The following is a 26,210-nucleotide window of genomic DNA, read 5'->3' as shown; positions in this document are numbered from 1 at the left end:
CAGTGTGTGTTCATCTACTGCATTTATGTGTTTGTTTACAGTGTCAATCTCCTGTATTTATGTGTTTGTTTACAGTGTGTGTTCATCTACTGCATTTATGTGTTTGTTTACAGTGTGTGTGTCCATCTACTATATTTATGTTTGTTTACAGTGTGTGTGTCCATCTACTATATTTATGTTTGTTTACAGTGTGTGTTCATCTACTGTATTTATGTGTTTGTTTACAGTGTGTGTTCATCGACTGTATTTATGTGTTTGTTTACAGTGTGTCCATCTACTGTATTTATGTGTTTGTTTACAGTGTGTGTTCATCTACTGCGTGTATGTGTTTGTTTACAGTGTCCATCTACTGTACTTATGTGTTTGTTTACAGTGTGTGTCCATCTCCTGTACTTATGTGTTTGTTTACAGTGTGTGTTCATCTACTGCATTTATGTGTTTCTTTACAGTGTGTCCATCTCCTGTATTTATGTGTTTGTTTACAGTGTGTGTTCATCTACTGCATGTATGTGTTTGTTTACAGTGTGTCCATCTACTGCATTTATGTGTTTGTTTACAGTGTGTGTTCATCTACTGCATTTATGTGTTTGTTTACAGTGTCCATCTCCTGTATTTATGTGTTTGTTTACAGTGTGTGTTCATCTACTGCATTTATGTGTTTGTTTACAGTGTCAATCTCCTGTATTTATGTGTTTGTTTACAGTGTGTGTTCATCTACTGCATTTATGTGTTTGTTTACAGTGTGTGTGTCCATCTACTATATTTATGTTTGTTTACAGTGTGTGTGTCCATCTACTATATTTATGTTTGTTTACAGTGTGTGTGTCCATCTACTGCATTTATGCGTTTGTTTACAGTGTGTGTGTCCATCTACTGCATTTATGCGTTTGTTTACAGTGTGTCCATCTACTGTATTTATGCGCTTGTTTACAGTGTGTGTCCATCTACTGTATTTATGCGCTTGTTTACAGTGTGTGTGTCCATCTACTATATTTATGTTTGTTTACAGTGTGTGTGTCCATCTACTGTATTTGTTTGTTTACAGTGTGTGTGTCCATCTACTGCATTTATGCGTTTGTTTACAGTGTGTGTGTCCATCTACTGCATTTATGCGTTTGTTTACAGTGTGTCCATCTACTGTATTTATGCGCTTGTTTACAGTGTGTGTCCATCTACTGTATTTATGCGCTTGTTTACAGTGTGTGTGTCCATCTACTGTATTTATGTGTTTGTTTACAGTGTGTGTCCATCTACTGTATTTATGTGTTTGTTTACAGTGTGTGTGTCCATCTACTGTATTTATGCGTTTGTTTAGTGTGTGTGTCCATCTACTGTATTTATGCGCTTGTTTACAGTGTGTGTCCATCTACTGTATTTATGCGCTTGTTTACAGTGTGTGTGTCCATCTACTGTATTTATGTGTTTGTTTACAGTGTGTGTCCATCTACTGTATTTATGTGTTTGTTTACAGTGTGTGTCCATCTACTGTATTTATGTGTTTGTTTACAGTGTGTGTGTCCATCTACTGTATTTATGCGTTTGTTTAGTGTGTGTGTCCATCTACTGTATTTATGCGCTTGTTTACAGTGTGTGTCCATCTACTGTATTTATGCGCTTGTTTACAGTGTCTGTGTCCATCTACTGTATTTATGCGTTTGTTTACAGTGTGTGTTCATCTACTGTATTTATGCGCTTGTTTACAGTGTGTGTGTCCATCTACTGCATTTATGCGTTTGTTTACAGTGTGTGTGTCCATCTACTGTATTTATGCGTTTGTTTACAGTGTGTGTGTCCATCTACTGTATTTATGCGTTTGTTTAGTGTGTGTGTCCATCTACTGTATTTATGCGCTTGTTTACAGTGTGTGTGTCCATCTACTGTATTTATGCGCTTGTTTACAGTGTCTGTGTCCATCTACTGTATTTATGCGCTTGTTTACAGTGTGTGTGTCCATCTACTGTATTTATGCGCTTGTTTACAGTGTCTGTGTCCATCTACTGTATTTATGCGCTTGTTTACAGTGTGTGTCCATCTACTGTATTTATGCGTTTGTTTACAGTGTGTGTTCATCTACTGTATTTATGTGTTTGTTTACAGTGTGTGTTCATCGACTGTATTTATGTGTTTGTTTACAGTGTGTCCATCTACTGTATTTATGTGTTTGTTTACAGTGTGTGTTCATCTACTGCGTGTATGTGTTTGTTTACAGTGTCCATCTACTGTACTTATGTGTTTGTTTACAGTGTGTGTCCATCTCCTGTACTTATGTGTTTGTTTACAGTGTGTGTTCATCTACTGCATTTATGTGTTTCTTTACAGTGTGTCCATCTCCTGTATTTATGTGTTTGTTTACAGTGTGTGTTCATCTACTGCATGTATGTGTTTGTTTACAGTGTGTCCATCTACTGCATTTATGTGTTTGTTTACAGTGTGTGTTCATCTACTGCATTTATGTGTTTGTTTACAGTGTCCATCTCCTGTATTTATGTGTTTGTTTACAGTGTGTGTTCATCTACTGCATTTATGTGTTTGTTTACAGTGTCCATCTCCTGTATTTATGTGTTTGTTTACAGTGTGTGTTCATCTACTGCATTTATGTGTTTGTTTACAGTGTGTGTGTCCATCTACTATATTTATGTTTGTTTACAGTGTGTGTGTCCATCTACTATATTTATGTTTGTTTACAGTGTGTGTGTCCATCTACTGCATTTATGCGTTTGTTTACAGTGTGTGTGTCCATCTACTGCATTTATGCGTTTGTTTACAGTGTGTCCATCTACTGTATTTATGCGCTTGTTTACAGTGTGTGTCCATCTACTGTATTTATGCGCTTGTTTACAGTGTGTGTGTCCATCTACTATATTTATGTTTGTTTACAGTGTGTGTGTCCATCTACTGTATTTGTTTGTTTACAGTGTGTGTGTCCATCTACTGCATTTATGCGTTTGTTTACAGTGTGTGTGTCCATCTACTGCATTTATGCGTTTGTTTACAGTGTGTCCATCTACTGTATTTATGCGCTTGTTTACAGTGTGTGTCCATCTACTGTATTTATGCGCTTGTTTACAGTGTGTGTGTCCATCTACTGTATTTATGTGTTTGTTTACAGTGTGTGTCCATCTACTGTATTTATGTGTTTGTTTACAGTGTGTGTGTCCATCTACTGTATTTATGCGTTTGTTTAGTGTGTGTGTCCATCTACTGTATTTATGCGCTTGTTTACAGTGTGTGTCCATCTACTGTATTTATGCGCTTGTTTACAGTGTCTGTGTCCATCTACTGTATTTATGCGTTTGTTTACAGTGTGTGTTCATCTACTGTATTTATGCGCTTGTTTACAGTGTGTGGGTCCATCTACTGTATTTATGCGCTTGTTTACAGTGTGTGTGTCCATCTACTGCATTTATGCGCTTGTTTACAGTGTGTGTGTCCATCTACTGCATTTATGCGTTTGTTTACAGTGTGTGTGTCCATCTACTGTATTTATGCGCTTGTTTACAGTGTGTGTCCATCTACTGTATTTATGCGCTTGTTTACAGTGTGTGTGTCCATCTACTGTATTTATGCGCTTGTTTACAGTGTGTGTGTCCATCTACTGTATTTATGCGCTTGTTTACAGTGTGTGTGTCCATCTACTGTATTTATGCGCTTGTTTACAGTGTGTGTGTCCATCTACTGTATTTATGCGCTTGTTTACAGTGTGTGTGTCCATCTACTGTATTTATGCGCTTGTTTACAGTGTGTGTGTCCATCTACTGTATGCGTTTGTTTACAGTGTGTGTGTCCATCTACTGTATGCGTTTGTTTACAGTGTGTGTGTCCATCTACTGTATTTGTGTTTGTTTACAGTGTGTGTGTCCATCTACTGTATTTGCGTTTGTTTACAGTGTGTGTGTCCATCTACTGTATTTATGCATTTATTGACAGTGTGTGTGTCCATCTACTGTATTTATGCGTTTATTGACAGTGTGTCCATCTACTGTATTTATGTTTGTTTACAGTGTGTGTGTCCATCTACTATATTTATGTTTGTTTACAGTGTGTGTGTCCATCTACTATATTTATGTTTGTTTACAGTGTGTGTGTCCATCTACTGTATTTGTTTGTTTACAGTGTGTGTGTCCATCTACTGCATTTATGCGTTTGTTTACAGTGTGTGTGTCCATCTACTGCATTTATGCGTTTGTTTAGTGTGTCCATCTACTGTATTTATGCGCTTGTTTACAGTGTGTGTCCATCTACTGTATTTATGCGCTTGTTTACAGTGTGTGTGTCCATCTACTGTATTTATGCGTTTGTTTAGTGTGTGTGTCCATCTACTGTATTTATGCGCTTGTTTACAGTGTGTGTCCATCTACTGTATTTATGCGCTTGTTTACAGTGTCTGTGTCCATCTACTGTATTTATGCGTTTGTTTACAGTGTGTGTTCATCTACTGTATTTATGCGCTTGTTTACAGTGTGTGTCCATCTACTGCATTTATGCGTTTGTTTACAGTGTGTGTGTCCATCTACTGTATTTATGCGTTTGTTTACAGTGTGTGTGTCCATCTACTGTATTTATGCGTTTGTTTAGTGTGTGTGTCCATCTACTGTATTTATGCGCTTGTTTACAGTGTGTGTGTCCATCTACTGTATTTATGCGCTTGTTTACAGTGTCTGTGTCCATCTACTGTATTTATGCGCTTGTTTACAGTGTGTGTGTCCATCTACTGTATTTATGCGCTTGTTTACAGTGTCTGTGTCCATCTACTGTATTTATGCGCTTGTTTACAGTGTGTGTGTCCATCTACTGTATTTATGCGCTTGTTTACAGTGTCTGTGTCCATCTACTGTATTTATGCGCTTGTTTACAGTGTGTGTGTCCATCTACTGTATTTGCGTTTGTTTACAGTGTGTGTGTCCATCTACTGTATTTATGCATTTATTGACAGTGTGTGTGTCCATCTACTGTATTTATGCGTTTATTGACAGTGTGTCCATCTACTGTATTTATGTTTGTTTACAGTGTGTGTGTCCATCTACTATATTTATGTTTGTTTACAGTGTGTGTGTCCATCTACTATATTTATGTTTGTTTACAGTGTGTGTGTCCATCTACTGTATTTGTTTGTTTACAGTGTGTGTGTCCATCTACTGCATTTATGCGTTTGTTTACAGTGTGTGTGTCCATCTACTGCATTTATGCGTTTGTTTAGTGTGTCCATCTACTGTATTTATGCGCTTGTTTACAGTGTGTGTCCATCTACTGTATTTATGCGCTTGTTTACAGTGTGTGTGTCCATCTACTGTATTTATGCGTTTGTTTAGTGTGTGTGTCCATCTACTGTATTTATGCGCTTGTTTACAGTGTGTGTCCATCTACTGTATTTATGCGCTTGTTTACAGTGTCTGTGTCCATCTACTGTATTTATGCGTTTGTTTACAGTGTGTGTTCATCTACTGTATTTATGCGCTTGTTTACAGTGTGTGTGTCCATCTACTGCATTTATGCGTTTGTTTACAGTGTGTGTGTCCATCTACTGTATTTATGCGTTTGTTTACAGTGTGTGTGTCCATCTACTGTATTTATGCGTTTGTTTAGTGTGTGTGTCCATCTACTGTATTTATGCGCTTGTTTACAGTGTGTGTGTCCATCTACTGTATTTATGCGCTTGTTTACAGTGTCTGTGTCCATCTACTGTATTTATGCGCTTGTTTACAGTGTGTGTGTCCATCTACTGTATTTATGCGCTTGTTTACAGTGTCTGTGTCCATCTACTGTATTTATGCGCTTGTTTACAGTGTGTGTCCATCTACTGTATTTATGCGTTTGTTTACAGTGTGTGTTCATCTACTGTATTTATGTGTTTGTTTACAGTGTGTGTTCATCGACTGTATTTATGTGTTTGTTTACAGTGTGTCCATCTACTGTATTTATGTGTTTGTTTACAGTGTGTGTTCATCTACTGCGTGTATGTGTTTGTTTACAGTGTCCATCTACTGTATTTATGTGTTTGTTTACAGTGTGTGTCCATCTCCTGTACTTATGTGTTTGTTTACAGTGTGTGTTCATCTACTGCATTTATGTGTTTCTTTACAGTGTGTCCATCTCCTGTATTTATGTGTTTGTTTACAGTGTGTGTTCATCTACTGCATGTATGTGTTTGTTTACAGTGTGTCCATCTACTGCATTTATGTGTTTGTTTACAGTGTGTGTTCATCTACTGCATTTATGTGTTTGTTTACAGTGTCCATCTCCTGTATTTATGTGTTTGTTTACAGTGTGTGTTCATCTACTGCATTTATGTGTTTGTTTACAGTGTCCATCTCCTGTATTTATGTGTTTGTTTACAGTGTGTGTTCATCTACTGCATTTATGTGTTTGTTTACAGTGTGTGTGTCCATCTACTATATTTATGTTTGTTTACAGTGTGTGTGTCCATCTACTATATTTATGTTTGTTTACAGTGTGTGTGTCCATCTACTGCATTTATGCGTTTGTTTACAGTGTGTGTGTCCATCTACTGCATTTATGCGTTTGTTTACAGTGTGTCCATCTACTGTATTTATGCGCTTGTTTACAGTGTGTGTCCATCTACTGTATTTATGCGCTTGTTTACAGTGTGTGTGTCCATCTACTATATTTATGTTTGTTTACAGTGTGTGTGTCCATCTACTGTATTTGTTTGTTTACAGTGTGTGTGTCCATCTACTGCATTTATGCGTTTGTTTACAGTGTGTGTGTCCATCTACTGCATTTATGCGTTTGTTTACAGTGTGTCCATCTACTGTATTTATGCGCTTGTTTACAGTGTGTGTCCATCTACTGTATTTATGCGCTTGTTTACAGTGTGTGTGTCCATCTACTGTATTTATGTGTTTGTTTACAGTGTGTGTCCATCTACTGTATTTATGTGTTTGTTTACAGTGTGTGTGTCCATCTACTGTATTTATGCGTTTGTTTAGTGTGTGTGTCCATCTACTGTATTTATGCGCTTGTTTACAGTGTGTGTCCATCTACTGTATTTATGCGCTTGTTTACAGTGTCTGTGTCCATCTACTGTATTTATGCGTTTGTTTACAGTGTGTGTTCATCTACTGTATTTATGCGCTTGTTTACAGTGTGTGGGTCCATCTACTGTATTTATGCGCTTGTTTACAGTGTGTGTGTCCATCTACTGCATTTATGCGCTTGTTTACAGTGTGTGTGTCCATCTACTGCATTTATGCGTTTGTTTACAGTGTGTGTGTCCATCTACTGTATTTATGCGCTTGTTTACAGTGTGTGTCCATCTACTGTATTTATGCGCTTGTTTACAGTGTGTGTGTCCATCTACTGTATTTATGCGCTTGTTTACAGTGTGTGTGTCCATCTACTGTATTTATGCGCTTGTTTACAGTGTGTGTGTCCATCTACTGTATTTATGCGCTTGTTTACAGTGTGTGTGTCCATCTACTGTATTTATGCGCTTGTTTACAGTGTGTGTGTCCATCTACTGTATTTATGCGCTTGTTTACAGTGTGTGTCCATCTACTGTATGCGTTTGTTTACAGTGTGTGTGTCCATCTACTGTATGCGTTTGTTTACAGTGTGTGTGTCCATCTACTGTATTTGTGTTTGTTTACAGTGTGTGTGTCCATCTACTGTATTTGCGTTTGTTTACAGTGTGTGTGTCCATCTACTGTATTTATGCATTTATTGACAGTGTGTGTGTCCATCTACTGTATTTATGCGTTTATTGACAGTGTGTCCATCTACTGTATTTATGTTTGTTTACAGTGTGTGTGTCCATCTACTATATTTATGTTTGTTTACAGTGTGTGTGTCCATCTACTGTATTTGTTTGTTTACAGTGTGTGTGTCCATCTACTGCATTTATGCGTTTGTTTACAGTGTGTGTGTCCATCTACTGCATTTATGCGTTTGTTTAGTGTGTCCATCTACTGTATTTATGCGCTTGTTTACAGTGTGTGTCCATCTACTGTATTTATGCGCTTGTTTACAGTGTGTGTGTCCATCTACTGTATTTATGTGTTTGTTTACAGTGTGTGTCCATCTACTGTATTTATGTGTTTGTTTACAGTGTGTGTCCATCTACTGTATTTATGTGTTTGTTTACAGTGTGTGTGTCCATCTACTGTATTTATGCGTTTGTTTAGTGTGTGTGTCCATCTACTGTATTTATGCGCTTGTTTACAGTGTGTGTCCATCTACTGTATTTATGCGCTTGTTTACAGTGTCTGTGTCCATCTACTGTATTTATGCGTTTGTTTACAGTGTGTGTTCATCTACTGTATTTATGCGCTTGTTTACAGTGTGTGTGTCCATCTACTGCATTTATGCGTTTGTTTACAGTGTGTGTGTCCATCTACTGTATTTATGCGTTTGTTTACAGTGTGTGTGTCCATCTACTGTATTTATGCGTTTGTTTAGTGTGTGTGTCCATCTACTGTATTTATGCGCTTGTTTACAGTGTGTGTGTCCATCTACTGTATTTATGCGCTTGTTTACAGTGTCTGTGTCCATCTACTGTATTTATGCGCTTGTTTACAGTGTCTGTGTCCATCTACTGTATTTATGCGCTTGTTTACAGTGTCTGTGTCCATCTACTGTATTTATGCGCTTGTTTACAGTGTGTGTCCATCTACTGTATTTATGCGTTTGTTTACAGTGTGTGTTCATCTACTGTATTTATGTGTTTGTTTACAGTGTGTGTTCATCGACTGTATTTATGTGTTTGTTTACAGTGTGTCCATCTACTGTATTTATGTGTTTGTTTACAGTGTGTGTTCATCTACTGCATGTATGTGTTTGTTTACAGTGTCCATCTACTGTATTTATGTGTTTGTTTACAGTGTGTGTCCATCTCCTGTACTTATGTGTTTGTTTACAGTGTGTGTTCATCTACTGCATTTATGTGTTTCTTTACAGTGTGTCCATCTCCTGTATTTATGTGTTTGTTTACAGTGTGTGTTCATCTACTGCATGTATGTGTTTGTTTACAGTGTGTCCATCTACTGCATTTATGTGTTTGTTTACAGTGTGTGTTCATCTACTGCATTTATGTGTTTGTTTACAGTGTGTGTTCATCTACTGCATTTATGTGTTTGTTTACAGTGTGTGTTCATCTACTGCATTTATGTGTTTGTTTACAGTGTCCATCTCCTGTATTTATGTGTTTGTTTACAGTGTGTGTTCATCTACTGCATTTATGTGTTTGTTTACAGTGTCCATCTCCTGTATTTATGTGTTTGTTTACAGTGTGTGTTCATCTACTGCATTTATGTGTTTGTTTACTGTGTGTCCATCTCCTGTATTTATGTGTTTGTTTACAGTGTCCATCTCCTGTATTTATGTGTTTGTTTACAGTGTGTGTTCATCTACTGCATTTATGTGTTTGTTTACTGTGTGTCCATCTCCTGTATTTATGCGTTTGTTTACTGTGTGCAGAAGACACTCCGGCTCCTCCCCCTCCTGCTCTGCCGTCCTGCACACTGGACCTGTTGGTTCTGCTTTGACATTCACAGACTGGGTGCTGCTCTGCCTCTACTAAGGGCTGAACACCAAAACAATAAATGACTTTATGTCCACTGGAGCTTGCGCTGCCTTGTTGTGTCCTCCAGCAGAATGTCCTCCAGGGCGGCTGGAGGACATTCTAGACTGGGAGTTTGTTCACATGAAGAGTTTCCCCCCAAAGACTCACCTTCTGTGTGCCCAGTTTCTTCTCCACGCCCCCAGCGAGCCCTCCACTCTTACTGTCCTTCCAGGGGTAGAAGTTGGAGCGAGGGGGGGCAGATGAGGCCGAGCTAGAGGAGGAGGACGAGGACGAGGACGAGGACGAGGAGGAGGAGGGGGGGGGCAGACGGTGAGCTGTGGGTTTGGAGGAAGGCGAGTGCTCCTCCATGCCGCCCCCCTTGCGCTTCTTCACCAGCCCCTGGTGCTCGAAGGCCCTGGCGCCGCCCGGCCCGTGCAGTCCTGAGTCCCCCACGCCGGTGCGGCTGTGGGAGTTGGTGGCGGGGGAGGGGGAGGGGTCGGGGGGCGAGGAGTGGCCCAGGGGGGGGTGAGTCTTTTTGTAAGTCCACATCCCCTTGGCGGCCGGCGAGTGGGACTCCGAGGGGGAGGGCTGTGGGCGGGGCTTGCTGCTGGGAGAGAGCGTGCCATTGGTCTGTCCGTGGGGGAGGGGGAGTGGGGGAGGCGGGGGGTTTTTGGAGGAGGGGGAGGGGCCCGTGGAGGGCGGGCGGCCCCGGTCCTGGAGGAGGATGCAGTTCCTGTCGGGGCCCGAGTGCTCGCCCTCCTGGGACGGCGCCTTGCGTTTGCGCAGCGCGGCCGCCGTGGCCGCCTCCTCCCGCAGCCTCAGCATCTGCTTACTGGGACGCCCCACCGGATTCTTCGAGGAGGCGGCCTGACGCACCGCCCCCGGTTTCCCCGGAGACCCCGCGTGGCGGCCGCCCATGCCGCCGCCGCCACCGCCGCCGGAGTTCTCCGAGGGCACGCCGGGGGACGGCCGGCCCGGGCCGCGGCTGGAAGAAGACAAGGACGACGCGGTTTTGAGGGAGGAGCTGATGTGACTTCCTGTGCGGACCTTGGGGTGCAACGAGGAGGCGGAGCCGGTGGAGGACGTGCACGACGGCGTGATGGTCTTGGCTGAAGAAGGCGGAGACTGAAGGTCGGTGGCCTGAGGTATTTTCCTGGTGAGAAATCACAAACACAATCGTCATCCGGGAAACTTCATTCACCACTTCTAAACACTGCATTAGAAGACGGAACTTTATTTTTCTCATTTTTGGACCCAAAAGCCACAAAAGCTACTTCTGAGATTCACTGATGTTCCTGAACACAACTACAATCACACTACACTACAGCTCACACCAACATTCAGACACAGCTTCACTGTCTTTATAAACAGTTTATAAACTGCTGACAGACATTTTTCTAATCTCCACTTTCATTCAGTTTTGTTGTTGTACATAATGATGCTGATTATTTGCAACACATGAAGAATTCAAGCTGCGAGCAAATACACAAAAACAAGCTTCTGCGTCTTTTTGATGTTTCTTTTCCCAAAACTGTAAAGTTGATCATTACATTTGTGTTTCCATTTCGTTTATGACAATTCTTCTTGGAAATATCTTGTGGAATTTTAAACAGTAAACTGGTCCAGGTGTGGCGTAAGGACGAGGATGTCCAGTGGAAATGTCGTCCCATGTCCCGTTCTCATTGATGTCCATTTCCTCAGTTCAGCATTTTCCTCAGGACATTTTGAATAATGGCTTTTATTTGTGTTTACTTTCAGTCAATGTTGCAAAATTGAAAACTCAAAAAGCATCTAGAAAGGATGAAGGATCCCTCTCCTTCACATTAAAACACATTAACTAGACCAGGGGTCGGCAACCCGCGACTCCCTCGTCCCTCCACTGTGGCTCCTGGAGCCTCCGTCCTACTGCAGTTCATCCTGGAGGGACGTAAGGAGGCAAGGCCACCCAGAGAGGGACGTAAGGAGGCAAGGCCACCCAGAGAGGGACGTAAGGAGGCAAGGCCACCCAGAGAGGGACGTAAGGAGGCAAGGCCACCCAGAGAGGGACGTAAGGAGGCAAGGCCACCCAGAGAGGGACGTAAGGAGGCAAGGCCACCCAGAGAGGGACGTAAGGAGGCAAGGCCACCCAGAGAGGGACGTAAGGAGGCAAGGCCACCCAGAGAGGGACGTAAGGAGGCAAAGCCACCCAGAGAGGTACGTAAGGAGGCAAGGCCACCCAGAGAGGGACGTAAGGAGGCAAGGCCACCCAGAGAGGGACGTAAGGAGGCAAAGCCACCCAGAGAGGGACGTAAGGAGGCAAGGCCACCCAGAGAGGGACGTAAGGAGGCAAGGCCACCCAGAGAGGGACGTAAGGAGGCAAAGCCACCCAGAGAGGGACGTAAGGAGGCAAAGCCACCCAGAGAGGGACGTAAGGAGGCAAAGCCACCCAGAGAGGGACGTAAGGAGGCAAAGCCACCCAGAGAGGGACGTAAGGAGGCAAGGCCACCCAGAGAGGGACGTAAGGAGGCAAGGCCACCCAGAGAGGGACGTAAGGAGGCAAGGCCACCCAGAGAGGGACGTAAGGAGGCAAGGCCACCCAGAGAGGGACGTAAGGAGGCAAGGCCACCCAGAGAGGGACGTAAGGAGGCAAGGCCACCCAGAGAGGGACGTAAGGAGGCAAGGCCACCCAGAGAGGGACGTAAGGAGGCAAGGCCACCCAGAGAGGGACGTAAGGAGGCAAGGCCACCCAGAGAGGTACGTAAGGAGGCAAGGCCACCCAGAGAGGGACGTAAGGAGGCAAGGCCACCCAGAGAGGGACGTAAGGAGGCAAAGCCACCCAGAGAGGGACGTAAGGAGGCAAGGCCACCCAGAGAGGGACGTAAGGAGGCAAGGCCACCCAGAGAGGGACGTAAGGAGGCAAGGCCACCCAGAGAGGGACGTAAGGAGGCAAAGCCACCCAGAGAGGGACGTAAGGAGGCAAAGCCACCCAGAGAGGGACGTAAGGAGGCAAAGCCACCCAGAGAGGGACGTAAGGAGGCAAGGCCACCCAGAGAGGGACGTAAGGAGGCAAGGCCACCCAGAGAGGGACGTAAGGAGGCAAGGCCACCCAGAGAGGGACGTAAGGAGGCAAGGCCACCCAGAGAGGGACGTAAGGAGGCAAGGCCACCCAGAGAGGGACGTAAGGAGGCAAGGCCACCCAGAGAGGGACGTAAGGAGGCAAGGCCACCCAGAGAGGGACGTAAGGAGGCAAAGCCACCCAGAGAGGTACGTAAGGAGGCAAGGCCACCCAGAGAGGGACGTAAGGAGGCAAGGCCACCCAGAGAGGGACGTAAGGAGGCAAAGCCACCCAGAGAGGGACGTAAGGAGGCAAGGCCACCCAGAGAGGGACGTAAGGAGGCAAGGCCACCCAGAGAGGGACGTAAGGAGGCAAAGCCACCCAGAGAGGGACGTAAGGAGGCAAAGCCACCCAGAGAGGGACGTAAGGAGGCAAAGCCACCCAGAGAGGGACGTAAGGAGGCAAAGCCACCCAGAGAGGGACGTAAGGAGGCAAAGCCACCCAGAGAGGGACGTAAGGAGGCAAAGCCACCCAGAGAGGGACGTAAGGAGGCAAAGCCACCCAGAGAGGGACGTAAGGAGGCAAGGCCACCCAGAGAGGGACGTAAGGAGGCAAGGCCACCCAGAGAGGGACGTAAGGAGGCAAGGCCACCCAGAGAGGGACGTAAGGAGGCAAGGCCACCCAGAGAGGGACGTAAGGAGGCAAGGCCACCCAGAGGGACGTAAGGAGGCAAGGCCACCCAGAGAGGGACGTAAGGAGGCAAAGCCACCCAGAGAGGGACGTAAGGAGGCAAGGCCACCTAGACAGGGACGTAAGGAGGCAAAGCCACCCAGAGCGCAGTCCCTACAAAGAGTGGTAAAATGTAGGGTCGTGAAGGAGCAGCGATGTGACGTCATTACAACAATAAAGGATGAAGAACGTAGAATTGCGGCTGCAGGTCATGACAGCGGCTCAACTGGTGTCTGAAGCTGGGAGCTTCCTGTACCTTTCAGAGTAAAAGCGCTGCGCTGCGGAGCGCCGACAGTTCCAGGAGGTTCATTGCAGACTTGTTGAGAGTGACGGAACATTCTAGTGAATTACACAACAACTACAGGACATTAAAGACACACCATCACACTCATGGTTCTAACAATCCACATCTCCCACATTTATCTTCCATTTTAATAATGTGTAGCGATAAAGGAGCTGACAGCTGCAATGCATTGTGGGAGTTTCTGTTTGTCGCGTTTTAAATGTAATTATTGGGGGTTATGCTTATTAGTTGTAAGTTGTCAACCAGTAGCGAAGAAGGTTTTGTGTGTCGTGTCGTCCTGGCGTGGTCTTCCTGGGGGACTGTCAAAATAAAATGTGTTGGGTGTTGTGTTCAGTGTGAAACGGGACCAAATGGCTCTTTGAGCATTAAAGGTTGCCGACCCCTGAACTCGAGGTTGTTTCAGAACAAGAGGCGTCTTACTTCCAGAGGTGGGCGCTGATGTGCTGCTCCAGCATGCTGCTGAGCGCCGACCTCAGGTGGTGGAGCCTCCGGTCAAACGTGTAGATGCCGTGTCCCATGGAGTGGCTGGCGAAGGAGCAGACCTGCAGAGAACAGACGTGAGTCGCTCCATTGTCGCTGCTCGTCTGCTCACGCAGGAGCAGGAAGGACGAAAGCAGACGTAGCGGGACGTGGGGTGAGGGTTGGGTGGAGTTGGGGGGGAGCTTCTCACCGCCACTGGTCTGGGGTGCGAGGAGGATGAGGGGAAGTCGGCGGGCTCCTCGGGCGCCTCCGCCTCGCTCTCGTCGCTGGAGATGCGTCCGTGGACGAGCGGCGACGGCGCTCGCAGGCTGGCCTCGTCGTGGCGCTGCTTCTCCTCGTCGGGGCCGCTTTCTGAGGCCGTGGAAGAGCGGCTGGAAAACAACAACCACAGTCAACATGGAGAAAACAGCTTCCTGTCAGTTTTAGGTCACGTATCAGACGTCACATCTAGAAGACGTCACAGGGATCATTTTATTCCGTCTCAATCTCATTTTTCCTGCCGTTTTAAAATGTTTTTTCTATAATTGTTCTTATTTCAAGCCATCTTGTAGACATTTAACTATTCGTGCCACTAATCACATGAGATTAAGTTCCTAGGTATTATGATTGATGAACATTTGACATGGAAATCACATATTAATAATGTCAAAGTAAAGGGATCCCAAATAACAGCTGTGTTGCATAGAGTCAAAGATTCTCTAAATAAGAGTGCTTTGTTTTTGTTGTATGACTCATTGATTGTTCCATATCTGACCTATTGTATTGAAGTGTGGGGAAATGCCTGTAAAACATACATTAATCCAATTTTTCTTCTAGCCACTAGTGATTAGAGTCGCTAGTGGAAGTGGTTACAGAGACCATACTGATCCTTTATTTAGTCAACTAAAAACACTGAAAGTTAAAGATTTAGTGGATTATAACCTTCTAAAAACCAGGTTTAAAGCTCATGTGGAAAGTTTACCGAACAAATTGCAAAACAGATTGGCCAAGAGAAAAAGTAGATCTGAACTGAAAGGAACTGAGGTTTTTACAAAATCCAGGTATCAATCGGCCGTAATGGAAAAAAGCATCTCAATGGAAGGAGTCAGTCTGTGGAACATCTTGATTGTAAAATTAAAACTTCTAAATCCATTGATGTGTTTAAGAAACGTATTCAATTATCAATGTTACAGAAATACGACACTGCGGAGTAGCAGATCAACCTTATCTATTTATTTATTTATTTTGTGTTTGATGTTTTGGAAAAAGACGCTGCACGTGAATGAACTGGACCTGTAAATGATTTAGTGTTGATAAGGGGCAGACATACGTTTTACTTCTTTCTGCTCCTTTTCATTCATATGAAATGCTGTTGTCTTGTTTTGAATGAATGAAATAAATAATAAAATGAAAAAAATGAAAATGAAATCAGTTTCGAACCTTTCAGTCATTTTTATCTATTTAGTCAATTGTTTCTTAGCCGTTTCACCCATGTTGAGCTGCTTCAATGAGGCTACTGTTCCCACGGCCATGTTTAAAGGCAGCAGCCCTCAGTCCAGTGCAGATTCCTGCAGCACCGCTGGCTTCTTAACTTGTGTCTTTTACTTTTACGTGTTCGGGATGAATGTAAGTATGAAGAGCAGCGATCCTGGAGGTGAAGGTAAAGCTGCAGTGTGACATTAACGTTTTGCTCCGTGTGTTTGGTGCTCTGCTCACATTGATTTGACACTTCCTCCTTACAGCCAAACCCTTTCTGTGCAGCATGGACACAAAGAAGGAGCAACAGTGATCTCCACCTGAAAGCAGGGAGGCTGGCCAGGGGTCTCCTGCAGTGTGGCGCTCCGGCTTGTTCCCTGGGGGCCTCGGGGCTGGGGGAGCGCCCCGTGGAGGAGCCCCCCTCCAGGGCTTGGGCCCCCTTCTCCCGGACCTTGGTCTTCAGCTCGGCCACCAGCTGGTCAAAGTTTTTGCTGCGGCCCGCCACCTTCCTCCGCTGGTGGATGGAGTGGATCTGAGGACACGCCGCGAGTGTTTAGTGGTGACAAACTGACAGTCATCTGCTAGCAATCTATAACGGTGTGCTGGGGACAAACTGAAGAAAGGCAAGCTTCTCAGACCCGAGCAGTCATTTTCACAACTTCATAAAGAAAAGTCATCACATGTATAGATAAAATTATCTTTACATTGACTTTATGAAGTTCCAGAACTACAATTCATAATAGCAAACACTTCATACCATTTAGCCTTTTTAAAAACATTTAACCAGGATTAACCATGTTGGCAATTTCTCCTCTTTAGCCATTTCAGAAAAAAAATGTTGCTGTATTAGTCGCCTTTTCCTTTTTCCAGTAGTGTCAGTGAAATAACCTAGTTATTAACCTATAACCTAGTTACCTCTCTGTTTTCCTCTGACAATTGTCTTCATTTGGATTTAATCCTGGTTATCTTAACAAGAATAGACCTTGGAAACTCGACACTTTGCAGCTGCGGGCGACTAATTTTACTGGATCAAGAATTCAACCTTTCTTTACTTCAACCGGGCGGCTTTGAAAAAAAGAGCGTTTGTGTAAATGAAATAACAAGCAGCTTCACCAGGCAGGAAAAAAAAAACGTGTAGTTGGAAGTAAATCAATGCATTAAAATGTGTTTCCTGATGCTTGTTATCCAGGTGGGTGAGAAGTGGCTCCAGCAGATCGCAGCACTGCCACCTAGCGGTTTACAAACCACACTGCTCTCAAATTATTGATCTGACGGCATTATGTATGAATGCAAGTCCTCTTTTGTTCTACTGGGTGGAAGCAGTGTGGTTTTGTCACATGTGAGTTACAGCATCTATCCTTTTGACTGGAGTTTATTCAGCATTAATCAGCTGGATGTTCAACGAGGGGAACGTTGTGTATGACAGTGCTTGTCTGTGCCTCGTAGGACAGTGGCTTTGAGGAGTGTTGTGTGTAACGTGAGCCTCTGCATGGGGAGGCTGCAGGTACACCCAGCTGCTCTCTGCGCCGCTCTCCCGTCGTTTCCTGGTTAATCAGGTCATCCTGTCTCTCTCTCTCTGCCTGGATGTGGCCTCTCACACTCACTTCCTCCTTCACACACACCATATAAGGCCTCTTCCTGTGCCGGGAGCCATTTTCACCGCTCACTGTCAGTGGGTGCCGTTTCCACACATCTCTGATCTCACCGTTTCTCCCACTGAGCTCCTTCTGGGGTTTTTTTTCTCTTTTCATTTCTGACATCAGCTCCTTATCACGGCCATTTCAGGGAAATGGTCCAGAGATTCATCTTAGCATGTTACTGTGTGAGCGTGTGGCTGCAGAGTGCCGACATTCAACCGTCGGCTCATTCGCACATTCTGACTTTCACAGTTCTGCAAGATACTGGAGAAGTTCACAGCAAATCCTTGAAAGACAAGTTGACAACAGAGCAAACGGCTCAACTCCCCTTGCACTAACTGCACTCATCAAGGAGATCACAAATAGTATTGACAAGAAGAAATAGTCACACGCATTCATATATTACGAGAAAGGCTGGAGAGTTGTGGTATCAGGGCAACGGCACTGAACTGGTTAAAAGATTGTTGAAGACACAGGCAGCAATTTGTACAAATGGGACAGGACAAATCAGCATGTAGAAATATAGATTTGGTGTACCTCAGGGATCAGTGTTGGGCCTAAAACCCTTTATTTTATACAAAGATGGCAGTTGTCAACTTTTGGAAATTTTAAGATTTGTTCCGTTTTGCAAACATTTTCTGCCCTGGAGAGAATTTACTGCTGCTTTTGAAAGAAATCTCAACACAACTGGGTAAATTAAAGAGGCGGTTTTGATAAAAAAACAAAGTGCCACTAACTTGATGGTATTTGGAAATCGTAGAATAGACAATGAAGTTCAAATCAAGACTGATATTATTGAAAAACTGTATTTCTGGATGTGACACTGGACCACAAAATCAGTTGAAAATCAAACTAGGTCAAAGATGGAAAGGAGCATTGCAGTGTTGGGGGAAAAGCCTGAGACGTACTGGTGCAGAAAACCCTGATTATTATTCACCATTTACTTGTTTGACCATATGTGCTACTGTGTGGACGTCTAACATTACAATATAAAGCTGTCAGGACGTGATGCCGTCGTTTTAAGGTCTCATGCATTCAAATTTGAGAATCTGGACAAATTTTAAATGGCGCAAGGCAAAAAAATAATCCCGGATTCAGCCGAGGAGTCACATAGCATACTTATTTGTTAATTCAGAATTCTGCCTGGTGGAGATGAGGATGAGTTGAAAAAGTGATGTATTGTTGTTAATGCATATTGTGTTGTGAGTAAGGTGGATGTTCAAGCAGGTCGCTGGTGACGTTTAGGGAACTGCTGTTTGAATTTAAATTTAGGAAAAAAGCATCAGGGAGGTCTCAGATTCAGACAAACGTTCAGCGTCATACTTCACTCAGGATTTGAAGCATGTGAATATAAAATGCATTTCAAACGTTTGCATGTAAAGGGTGGCGTCGGTACGCAGTGCTCCACTACAGGTTAACCACTTGGAATACCTGCTGCACATTTCACTGAATCCTCAGAGATAAAATGCTCAGAAAGTTTCATTGAGGCTCCCTGAGGTGTGACGGTCAGAAAGAACATGAAGCTTCAATCAGACGTTTAACGGGAGCAGAAACCTGCAGTCAGCAGCTAAGATACGACGTGTCCTCGACTTCAGGGAGTTGATCGGATCACAGTATTTATTAGCTGGCGTCAGAAGAATGAAGACGATAACTCAGAAGTGTGAAGATCGGAGATCTGCAACTTTTATGACCAAGAGTCATTTCAATGATTCAATGTTTAACCTCTAAAATAAATAGAACACCGTTCATATATAACGTAGTTTTACCCTGTATAACAGTGAATACCACGAGGAACCGCTGTCATTTAACCCATAGTCTGACTTTCTCTCTACATAACATGCGACTTTCTACATTTAATTAAAAGTCAGAATGCGTGGTTTGTTCTTTAGTACAAACTTCTTTAACGCTTCATCTTGAGCTGCAAGATAATGGTTTTGTTTTGTTTGAGAGCTGATGTGGATAAAAGAAAAAGAAATGAAATGATTAAAAAAATGAATCTAATTGTGTGAAAGCTGCAGACGTCTGGTTTACAGAAACTTCACAACACAGAGGAACGTGAACAAGAGCGAATCTGAGGCAAGTAAACAACAACAAGTGTGTATCTGTGTGCGTCTTACATTGCATGTGAGGAGGCGTGTGCACACTTTCTTCCGGTCTGGGTCGAGGACGCCGCAGTGTTTGTCCAGGTCACACTCCCTCTCTGCAGACGCACACAACATCACGTCAGCCTCGAGAACTCGCATTCCTAGAATCGCACAGCGTCGGACGGAACCCGATCCAGACGGACATTGAACTGCTGGTGACCAGAGTTCAGGACAGAATAACATTTGAACCAGAGGAGCTCACTGCAGACTGCTGGACGAGCTCTGGGGTTCAGTTGTGTCTGTTCCCATGTCTGAGGAAACCAGATTCTCTTCTGGACAGTAAAACATCAACAATAAGAACAATGAAGCTCAGCTGTGGGACCAACCCTTTGGTGTCTGGGTCACTAAAAATAGACAAATTTCACCCAAAGACAATCTGACTTCAAACTAGTAAATGAATTGAGTTGTACATACGTCCTGCGTGTGAAAAAGAGGAAAAATGTTCAACCTGGAACTTATTCATTGGAACAAAATGTTCCTTTCTTTCACATTTCAACGGCAGCAAATGTCCAGTAAATGGAGACGTATTGTGATTTTGACTAAAATTTGCTTCAAATGTCATAGAAAATGTCTTTATAGTTTTTTTTTTTAAGGAGCATTATATCACACTTTATCAAATTCAGAAATAACTCTGGGCTGAATTTGACTTTAATGAATTACTGGCAACGACTAAGTTGGTTTTCAGACTCTCAGCAGGAGTTGACCCCAGATGAGCGACACTGAACAGGAATATTGAGGAATATTGATGAGGAACAGCACGCCACACATCTGTCAATCCGCCTGCCCTCGTCCTGCACTCACTGGAGGCCACTTTGTTGTACGGCCGGGGGGTCCGGTGGCCTTGTGGCGCCGGGGGCTGGGAGGGGTCCTTCCTCTGCGTGGGGTGCCTGTCGGTGGGTGAGGGGCGGCCGGGCGGGGTGCCTCCGTGCGGCCAGGGAGGGTCTCTGAGTGACGGGGGAGGAGAGGTGATGGGAGGCTCCAGAGGCGGCGGCTGCTTGAACAGCGACAGCTCGCTGTGGCTGCTGTGGGAGGACTTCTCCAGCGGGGAATGTCTGGGATGGAGACACAGGAAGCAGCAGGTCAAGTCAACTCCAGAAGAAGAAGAAGAAAACAACTAACTCTACACTCTCCTCCGAAAGCAGGCACTACGAATGACGTCGGGGAAATTCCTTCTCTGCATTTAACCCGTTCTATTCAGTGCTAACCTTAAGTCCAGTTACTGCTGGGAGCAGTGGGCCGCCACAGTGCGGAGCCCAGGGAGCAGCAGAGGTCAAAGGTCATGCTCAGTGATTCAAACCTGGGGTTACAATTCTGATCTCTAGTCCACCTCTCTAAGCTCCAGGCGTCCATTGGACCCAAGAAATGCTCTTGTGACCCTGCTACTTCCACCCTCAACCTCCCTGCAGCTCCGACTGCAAACTGTGAAACTAAACCCCGAGCAGAGGAGCTCAGTCGACCTGCCCCTGATGACATCACGCTCATAGAAACACTCAATATTCAGTGCAGTTTCACTGGTGGAGAAACTGATGAGAGCACATCTCAGGAAACATCCTTTATAAGTATTGTTTACAGTAAGAAGCTAAGACCTGCAGCCGTTCCTGGCAGTTTTACCTTCAATCATCCATCTTTGCTGGATTTAGATCTCCTGTTCACCTTCTGTGGTGGTTTTAGTGGGACAGGTTTGAGCTCAGGTGGTGGATCAGTCCATGCTTACCGTACTCCATCCTTGGAGTTCTTGGAGTGTCTGTACTGTGGTGGGGTGGAGGGAGAGGGTGGAGTAGCCCGGAGCTGCCCCGCCGCCGGCCCCCGACCCTCCCAGGAGGGGGTGGACGTGGTGTTGGTCCCGTGAGAAGGCGAGTGGCCGTGGTGGGGCCTCTGCTGGGGTGGAGGCGCAGGGGTGGGAGAGCGCAGGCGGGCGTACAGCTTGGCCAGGGGCCCATGTCTCCGCTCGCAGTGCTTCTCGAAGGCCTGCGGCTTCACCACCTGGCCACAGTGGCTGCAGACCACCAGGTAGAAGTCGTCATGGCCGGGGTACAGGCCAAAGATGGACATGTCTGGAAGACAGAGGGTCGATCCAAAACACATGGCGGATAAGAAGAAACCTAGGAGAGTTACTTCAAGCCGAGGAAATCAAGGTGACATTTCAGAACTCAGAGGAAAACGGTTAAATTCAACACGCTCACTCACTTTGACTGACAGCTTGCCTGCTGCTTTGAGATGAGTTCAGAAACTACTGAAACACTCAAAAACATAAAACCACAGGAAAAGGTCAAGGGAAAACAGCTACAACAGCTTACAACTGGCGAGAAGCGGCCAAGGAGTCAAAAAAATCACAACAGGCCAAACTGGTTAATAAAAAAGAAAAGCGAAGCCTGATTAAAACATCGAGTTAAAACTGAAAGACAGCCAAACGCTAAAATAACTTACTTTATCTAAAGGAAAAAAAAAAAAGATAAAATAGCCAAAGTGGTCCGAACCACTAAATGAAGCTTATAATAATAATAAAATATCTCCTATTGTGAAACCTCATGTTATATTAAAAAAAAAAAGTGCATGGAGAGCAAAACTATTTCTATAACCTTTAATGTTGAACATGTTTTTTTGGCTCCAGATGAGTTGTGTTCAGTGGAAAGTGGTGAAAACGTCTCGTTGGTTGACTAAAGTTGCAGAACTCTGGATGTGGATATTTATCAGCTAATCACAGGGGGGTGAACACACGCTGGACCTGTTGATGGTTTGGGTTTCTGCGTCCTCAGAACAGTCCAGGTTTATATAAAAAAACAAACAAAAAACAACAGTCATCCATAAAAACAACCAACCACCTGTCTCCATTTCTCACTAAACAGCCCACAACTATTGAAGTGTGGCGTCTCGTCGAGCGCTGAAGGCGGCTGTCCACTCAGATCATGTTTGCTCACATGAGATCTTGTGTTTTATTAAAACATTTGTCACCTCTTTCCTTTCCTCACACCACTTGTGCCAGATTCTGACCACAAAACCCAACAACGTGCGCAGGTTTACAGATGCTGCGACCCAATCATCGAAACGTTACAATTTTGTCCGTATCAATCTATTATTCCTGCTTCTAACTCAACTTTGAGGACCAAACGTTCCCTCGCTATTCAAAACCTCCAGCCCACAAACAGCTGCCATGTTGCTGGAGTTGTGCAATGACGCTCAGCTCAGATCCTCCTTTCGTCGTCTGAACATCTTTCTGTTGACTATTTCTGCACTTTTCCCACTGAACCCAAGTCAGGAGACTCAAGTACACTTTGTTGGTGGAAGCATGAAAAATCCAGAAGCCAGGCACAGAAAAGAAATCCACCAACAAACCAGGTTTAGTATAGTTCAACGTTCGGCGTCAAACTTCCTTCTCTCCGTGTTTTCAGCTCTTGGCGAGTTTTCACCATGATGACTGAAAAGAAAAATGCTTTCAGCAGATTTCTTCACGAGGTTTGGTCTGATGTTGACGCTCAACACGGCGAGCTGGACTCAAATGCAACGTTTTCCAACCGGTGGGTGCCAGAGTAAACACAACGCTTCTTCCTTCAGGCCCAAATCACCATCAAATCCTTCACAGTGCTCCAGCACGGCATGCTGACGTGGTCAAAGGTCACAGAGGGAAAAAGAAGGGGGCGTCTCTCCTAGCCTAAAAACGGGCCAACCTTTTTCTATCAGAAGCACCTGATGGTAAAAAAAAAAAAGAATGTTTGTCTTTGGATGCAGAAAGATTGTTGACAAAGGCCCCTCAAAGCATCGTCACTGCAGCAACTTTAAATGTTTACAGTGCGTCACAAAAAGACTTCATCACTTTGAGCCAAACGAACCAACAGGTTGGCTGATTGTTAAACTGCTGGTCTGGATCAGTGACAGGAGAGCTGAAAGACATTTTACAAACATTGTCTTCAGGTCTTCTCTCACAGGAGGAAAGGAGGACTGCACGAGGGCCACGTCTATCCTCCAATGTGAAAATGTTCATCCTGCACAGTTCTGATGGCTTCTAACAGAACTGAAATAAAGAGACAGTCTTCCTGCATGTTCCCTTCGCAGCCCAGTGGCGGACAGGAGGTTCTTCATTCAACAGAACAATGGACGTTCAGGTTGTGTGGAGATGTTCCAGTGGAACTCCGTCCTGAATGAGGACTCTGTAGCTTAACGCCCGCCTGGCAGACCACTTCCTCCTGAACAAAGACGTTGCTCTTTCGGACCATCCTGCTCGTCTTTCCTGAGGTTTGTCCCAATGACAGTGTTTTGTGATGGACCAGGACGACACTTCCAGACTGGAAGCCATCTTCAAACACACGGAGCAAGATTTCCTCCTCGACTCAAGTGTGACTGAACGGTCCATCAGACGGGCGGAGCCGCTCACTACTGACTCCTTCTTGAGACTTTACGTAAAAACATTTTGGAAGCAGAGCCGTGAGCCATTCCGACGTCCAACTGAAGGCTTCTGAGCCGCCGCTCAATACATCTTGACATGGAATTTACCACAAAAATGCCTTTAAAGTTTAACCTGGATTCCCCAGACTTTTTTGTGAGTTTTCTGCAAATATGAATTCCTTTGTTCAAGCTTGATAAGTAAAATGATTCACAGTCAAATACAAATACTGGCACAAACATCTATGTTAATAAAACTACAGGGGTTATGGAAACAAGGCTTTATGTTCTTTACGCCGCGCAAGTCTGTCTTAAAGTCTCCTTCCCAGCAATACAATATGTCGTACTATCCTGAATCGTCCTTCCTCAAGACACGTCAGATACACAACCATAGTAACTGGCATCAGGCCCCATAGAGAGAAAATCCTTGGCTTGGGGCCTTCCACTGGGTCATTTAGTGTCAGGTTAGTTGGTGTCCCGAAATAGCTGTTGTACGTGTGTGTGTGTGTGTCTGTGTTGTCCCTGTGACGTAACGTCAACCTCTGCTGTGAGGTGCGATCGGCTGCTACAAATTCAGAATTTAGAAACTTCTGCTCAGTTTCCTCCGTCGTGTTCGTGTGAAGGGACGTAGCTACGATCTGACAGAGCAGGTGAACACACATCCAGGTGCTTGTTCTGAGCCTCCAGGCCACGCTGTGACGCACACACACACACACACACACACAAGGTGTGTCCGCTGGACGGCTCAGCCGTGGACACCCAGAAGGTGCCCAGTTCCCTGGAAAGCCACAGCTTCATTGCATCACCGTAGCCAAGAGAGTGCGAGCGCAGCTCATAGGGCCAACAGGTCTGTACTTGTACATGTATCAGTCGTGTTTTCATGCATTGACAGATCCAAAAGCAGCGACTCTCGCCGCGTGGAGGTCGGTGATGTGCACACTTACCCTCTTTACTGAGCGACATGGCTTCTGCAGCCTTCTTGCCATTCTTGCTGCACTCGTCCAAATTGGGCCCTGAAACATGACATATCACACACGTGTTTCAGCAAGACGGGAAGATCTGCCCTTCTCCAACAACCTGGACACTTGCAACAAGAGGAATCGGCTCACTGGACAGATAATATACATTCGCAGGCCTTCAGCTCGGCCATACGTGAACACAGCCAGTGTCCAGTGTCTGCAGCTGACCTGAGGGTTACTCAGCCAGGTTGCCACCAGTCACCGCAGGCTGACGGAGGAGGAGGACCTGGTTTGATAGCTAGAGATGGAGGAGCTCTTGGAGGTTTGCCAGGCAGCATATTGAAAATGTGGGGAAGTGAAGGATCACTTGTCGGGGACAGGAGTGACACATTGGGGTGTCCTGTGGCCCGGGGGGTGTTACAGGGAGCAGAGGAGGGTGGGGGGGGGGGGGGGGGGGGGGGGGGGGGGCAGCCAGGTGGGCTGAGGGAGGAACTGAGGGACTGGAGCCAAAGGGACACAGGGTAACGTTAGCTAATGTGAAAGGCTGGGCCAGCTGGGCCGCCGGCAGCCTGACTCCTCCTCCGGACCCGGTGTCTGCTCTCCTCCAGACCCGGTGTCTGCTGCTGCCGCCGCCGCCTCGTCGCGTCCGGCTGGGCTGCTTCCCCTGCTAGCCGTTAGCCTGTTAGCCTCCTCAGCCAGAAGTTGCTCGCCCAGCCGTCCTCTCCACCAGCCTCCTTCCGCTCTGATGCCACCGCCACCCGGCTTCCCGCACGGAAACGGGACGCCTCCGTTAGGCGCTGGCAGCCGCTCTCGCGGCTCCCAGCGGCCGAACGGGCGTCACGGCGGCAGTGTTTTAGCCGCTATCGGTGATATCGGTGCTGTCTGCAGCCGGGGGAGGCAGGGAGCGACATGTTACCCACCCAGCGCTAGGACCCGGCAGGGTCTTTGTTTGGGTAACATGGTTAGCTCCGCGCTCCGTTTCCACGAAAATAAACCACGGCGCTTCGCCGAACCCGCTTCACGGCCGCCGGTGTTTGCTTCGACGAGCATCCTTACCCTCCGCCGCCGTCACGCCGGCCCAGTCGGCCCAGGCGGTCCAGCTCTGACCCACGAATTCATCGAGGCTAGGCACCCGCCGATCCAGAGCAGCCATTACTTTTACTGCGCGTTCACGCACCGCCATCATCACTGCGCGGCAAGCCGCTGACGTCATGAGGCGCGTTCTCGACAGGAAAGGAAGTTCCTGCGTGCGCGTTCTGGGGACACCCACACACTGTGAGGCCGGGGCGCGTGCACACGTGCAGCCTCCACTTTAAAGGGTACACATCACCAACAAACACATCGCCCGGTACACAATCAGCTCCTGATGATGCACACATCACCAACACACACATCACATCTCTCTCTCTCACACACACACATCACATCTCTCTCTCTCTCACACACACATCACATCTCTCTCTCTCACACACACACATCACATCTCTCTCTCTCTCTCTCACACACACATCACATCTCTCTCTCTCTCTCACACACATCACAAACACAAAACACATCACACATTGCAACAAAAC

At 45.6% G+C, this 26,210-nt stretch overlaps 1 protein-coding gene across 2 annotated transcripts in view; it reads right to left on the bottom strand.

The window, feature by feature from the left end:
* Positions 1–25,849, bottom strand: part of atxn7l2a (ataxin 7-like 2a) — a gene marked incomplete at its 5' end in the record, with an annotated part of 35,002 nt that extends 9,153 nt beyond the window's left edge. Inside the window, 9 exons of one of the 2 annotated variants that reach the window (XM_080495159.1) lie at positions 9,686–10,670; positions 14,005–14,126; positions 14,255–14,435; positions 15,840–16,051; positions 19,274–19,356; positions 20,102–20,352; positions 21,015–21,354; positions 24,622–24,690; positions 25,693–25,849. In XM_080495159.1, the coding sequence (XP_080351285.1) occupies positions 9,686–10,670; positions 14,005–14,126; positions 14,255–14,435; positions 15,840–16,051; positions 19,274–19,356; positions 20,102–20,352; positions 21,015–21,354; positions 24,622–24,690; positions 25,693–25,849 (2,400 nt within the window). Of the gene's footprint in view, positions 1–9,685; positions 10,671–14,004; positions 14,127–14,254; positions 14,436–15,839; positions 16,052–19,273; positions 19,357–20,101; positions 20,353–21,014; positions 21,355–21,487; positions 24,266–24,621; positions 24,691–25,692 lie in introns of those variants that run through there. The other variant, XM_080495160.1, reaches the window with a different exon arrangement.
* Between the last annotated feature and the right edge of the window lie 361 nt (positions 25,850–26,210).

This window comes from Blennius ocellaris, assembly GCF_963422515.1.
Source record: "Blennius ocellaris genome assembly, chromosome: 4".
NCBI classification, from domain to species: domain Eukaryota; kingdom Metazoa; phylum Chordata; class Actinopteri; order Blenniiformes; family Blenniidae; genus Blennius; species Blennius ocellaris.
Note: the sequence above shows the minus strand (reverse complement) of the source record. Positions and strands in the feature narration are given on the sequence as shown.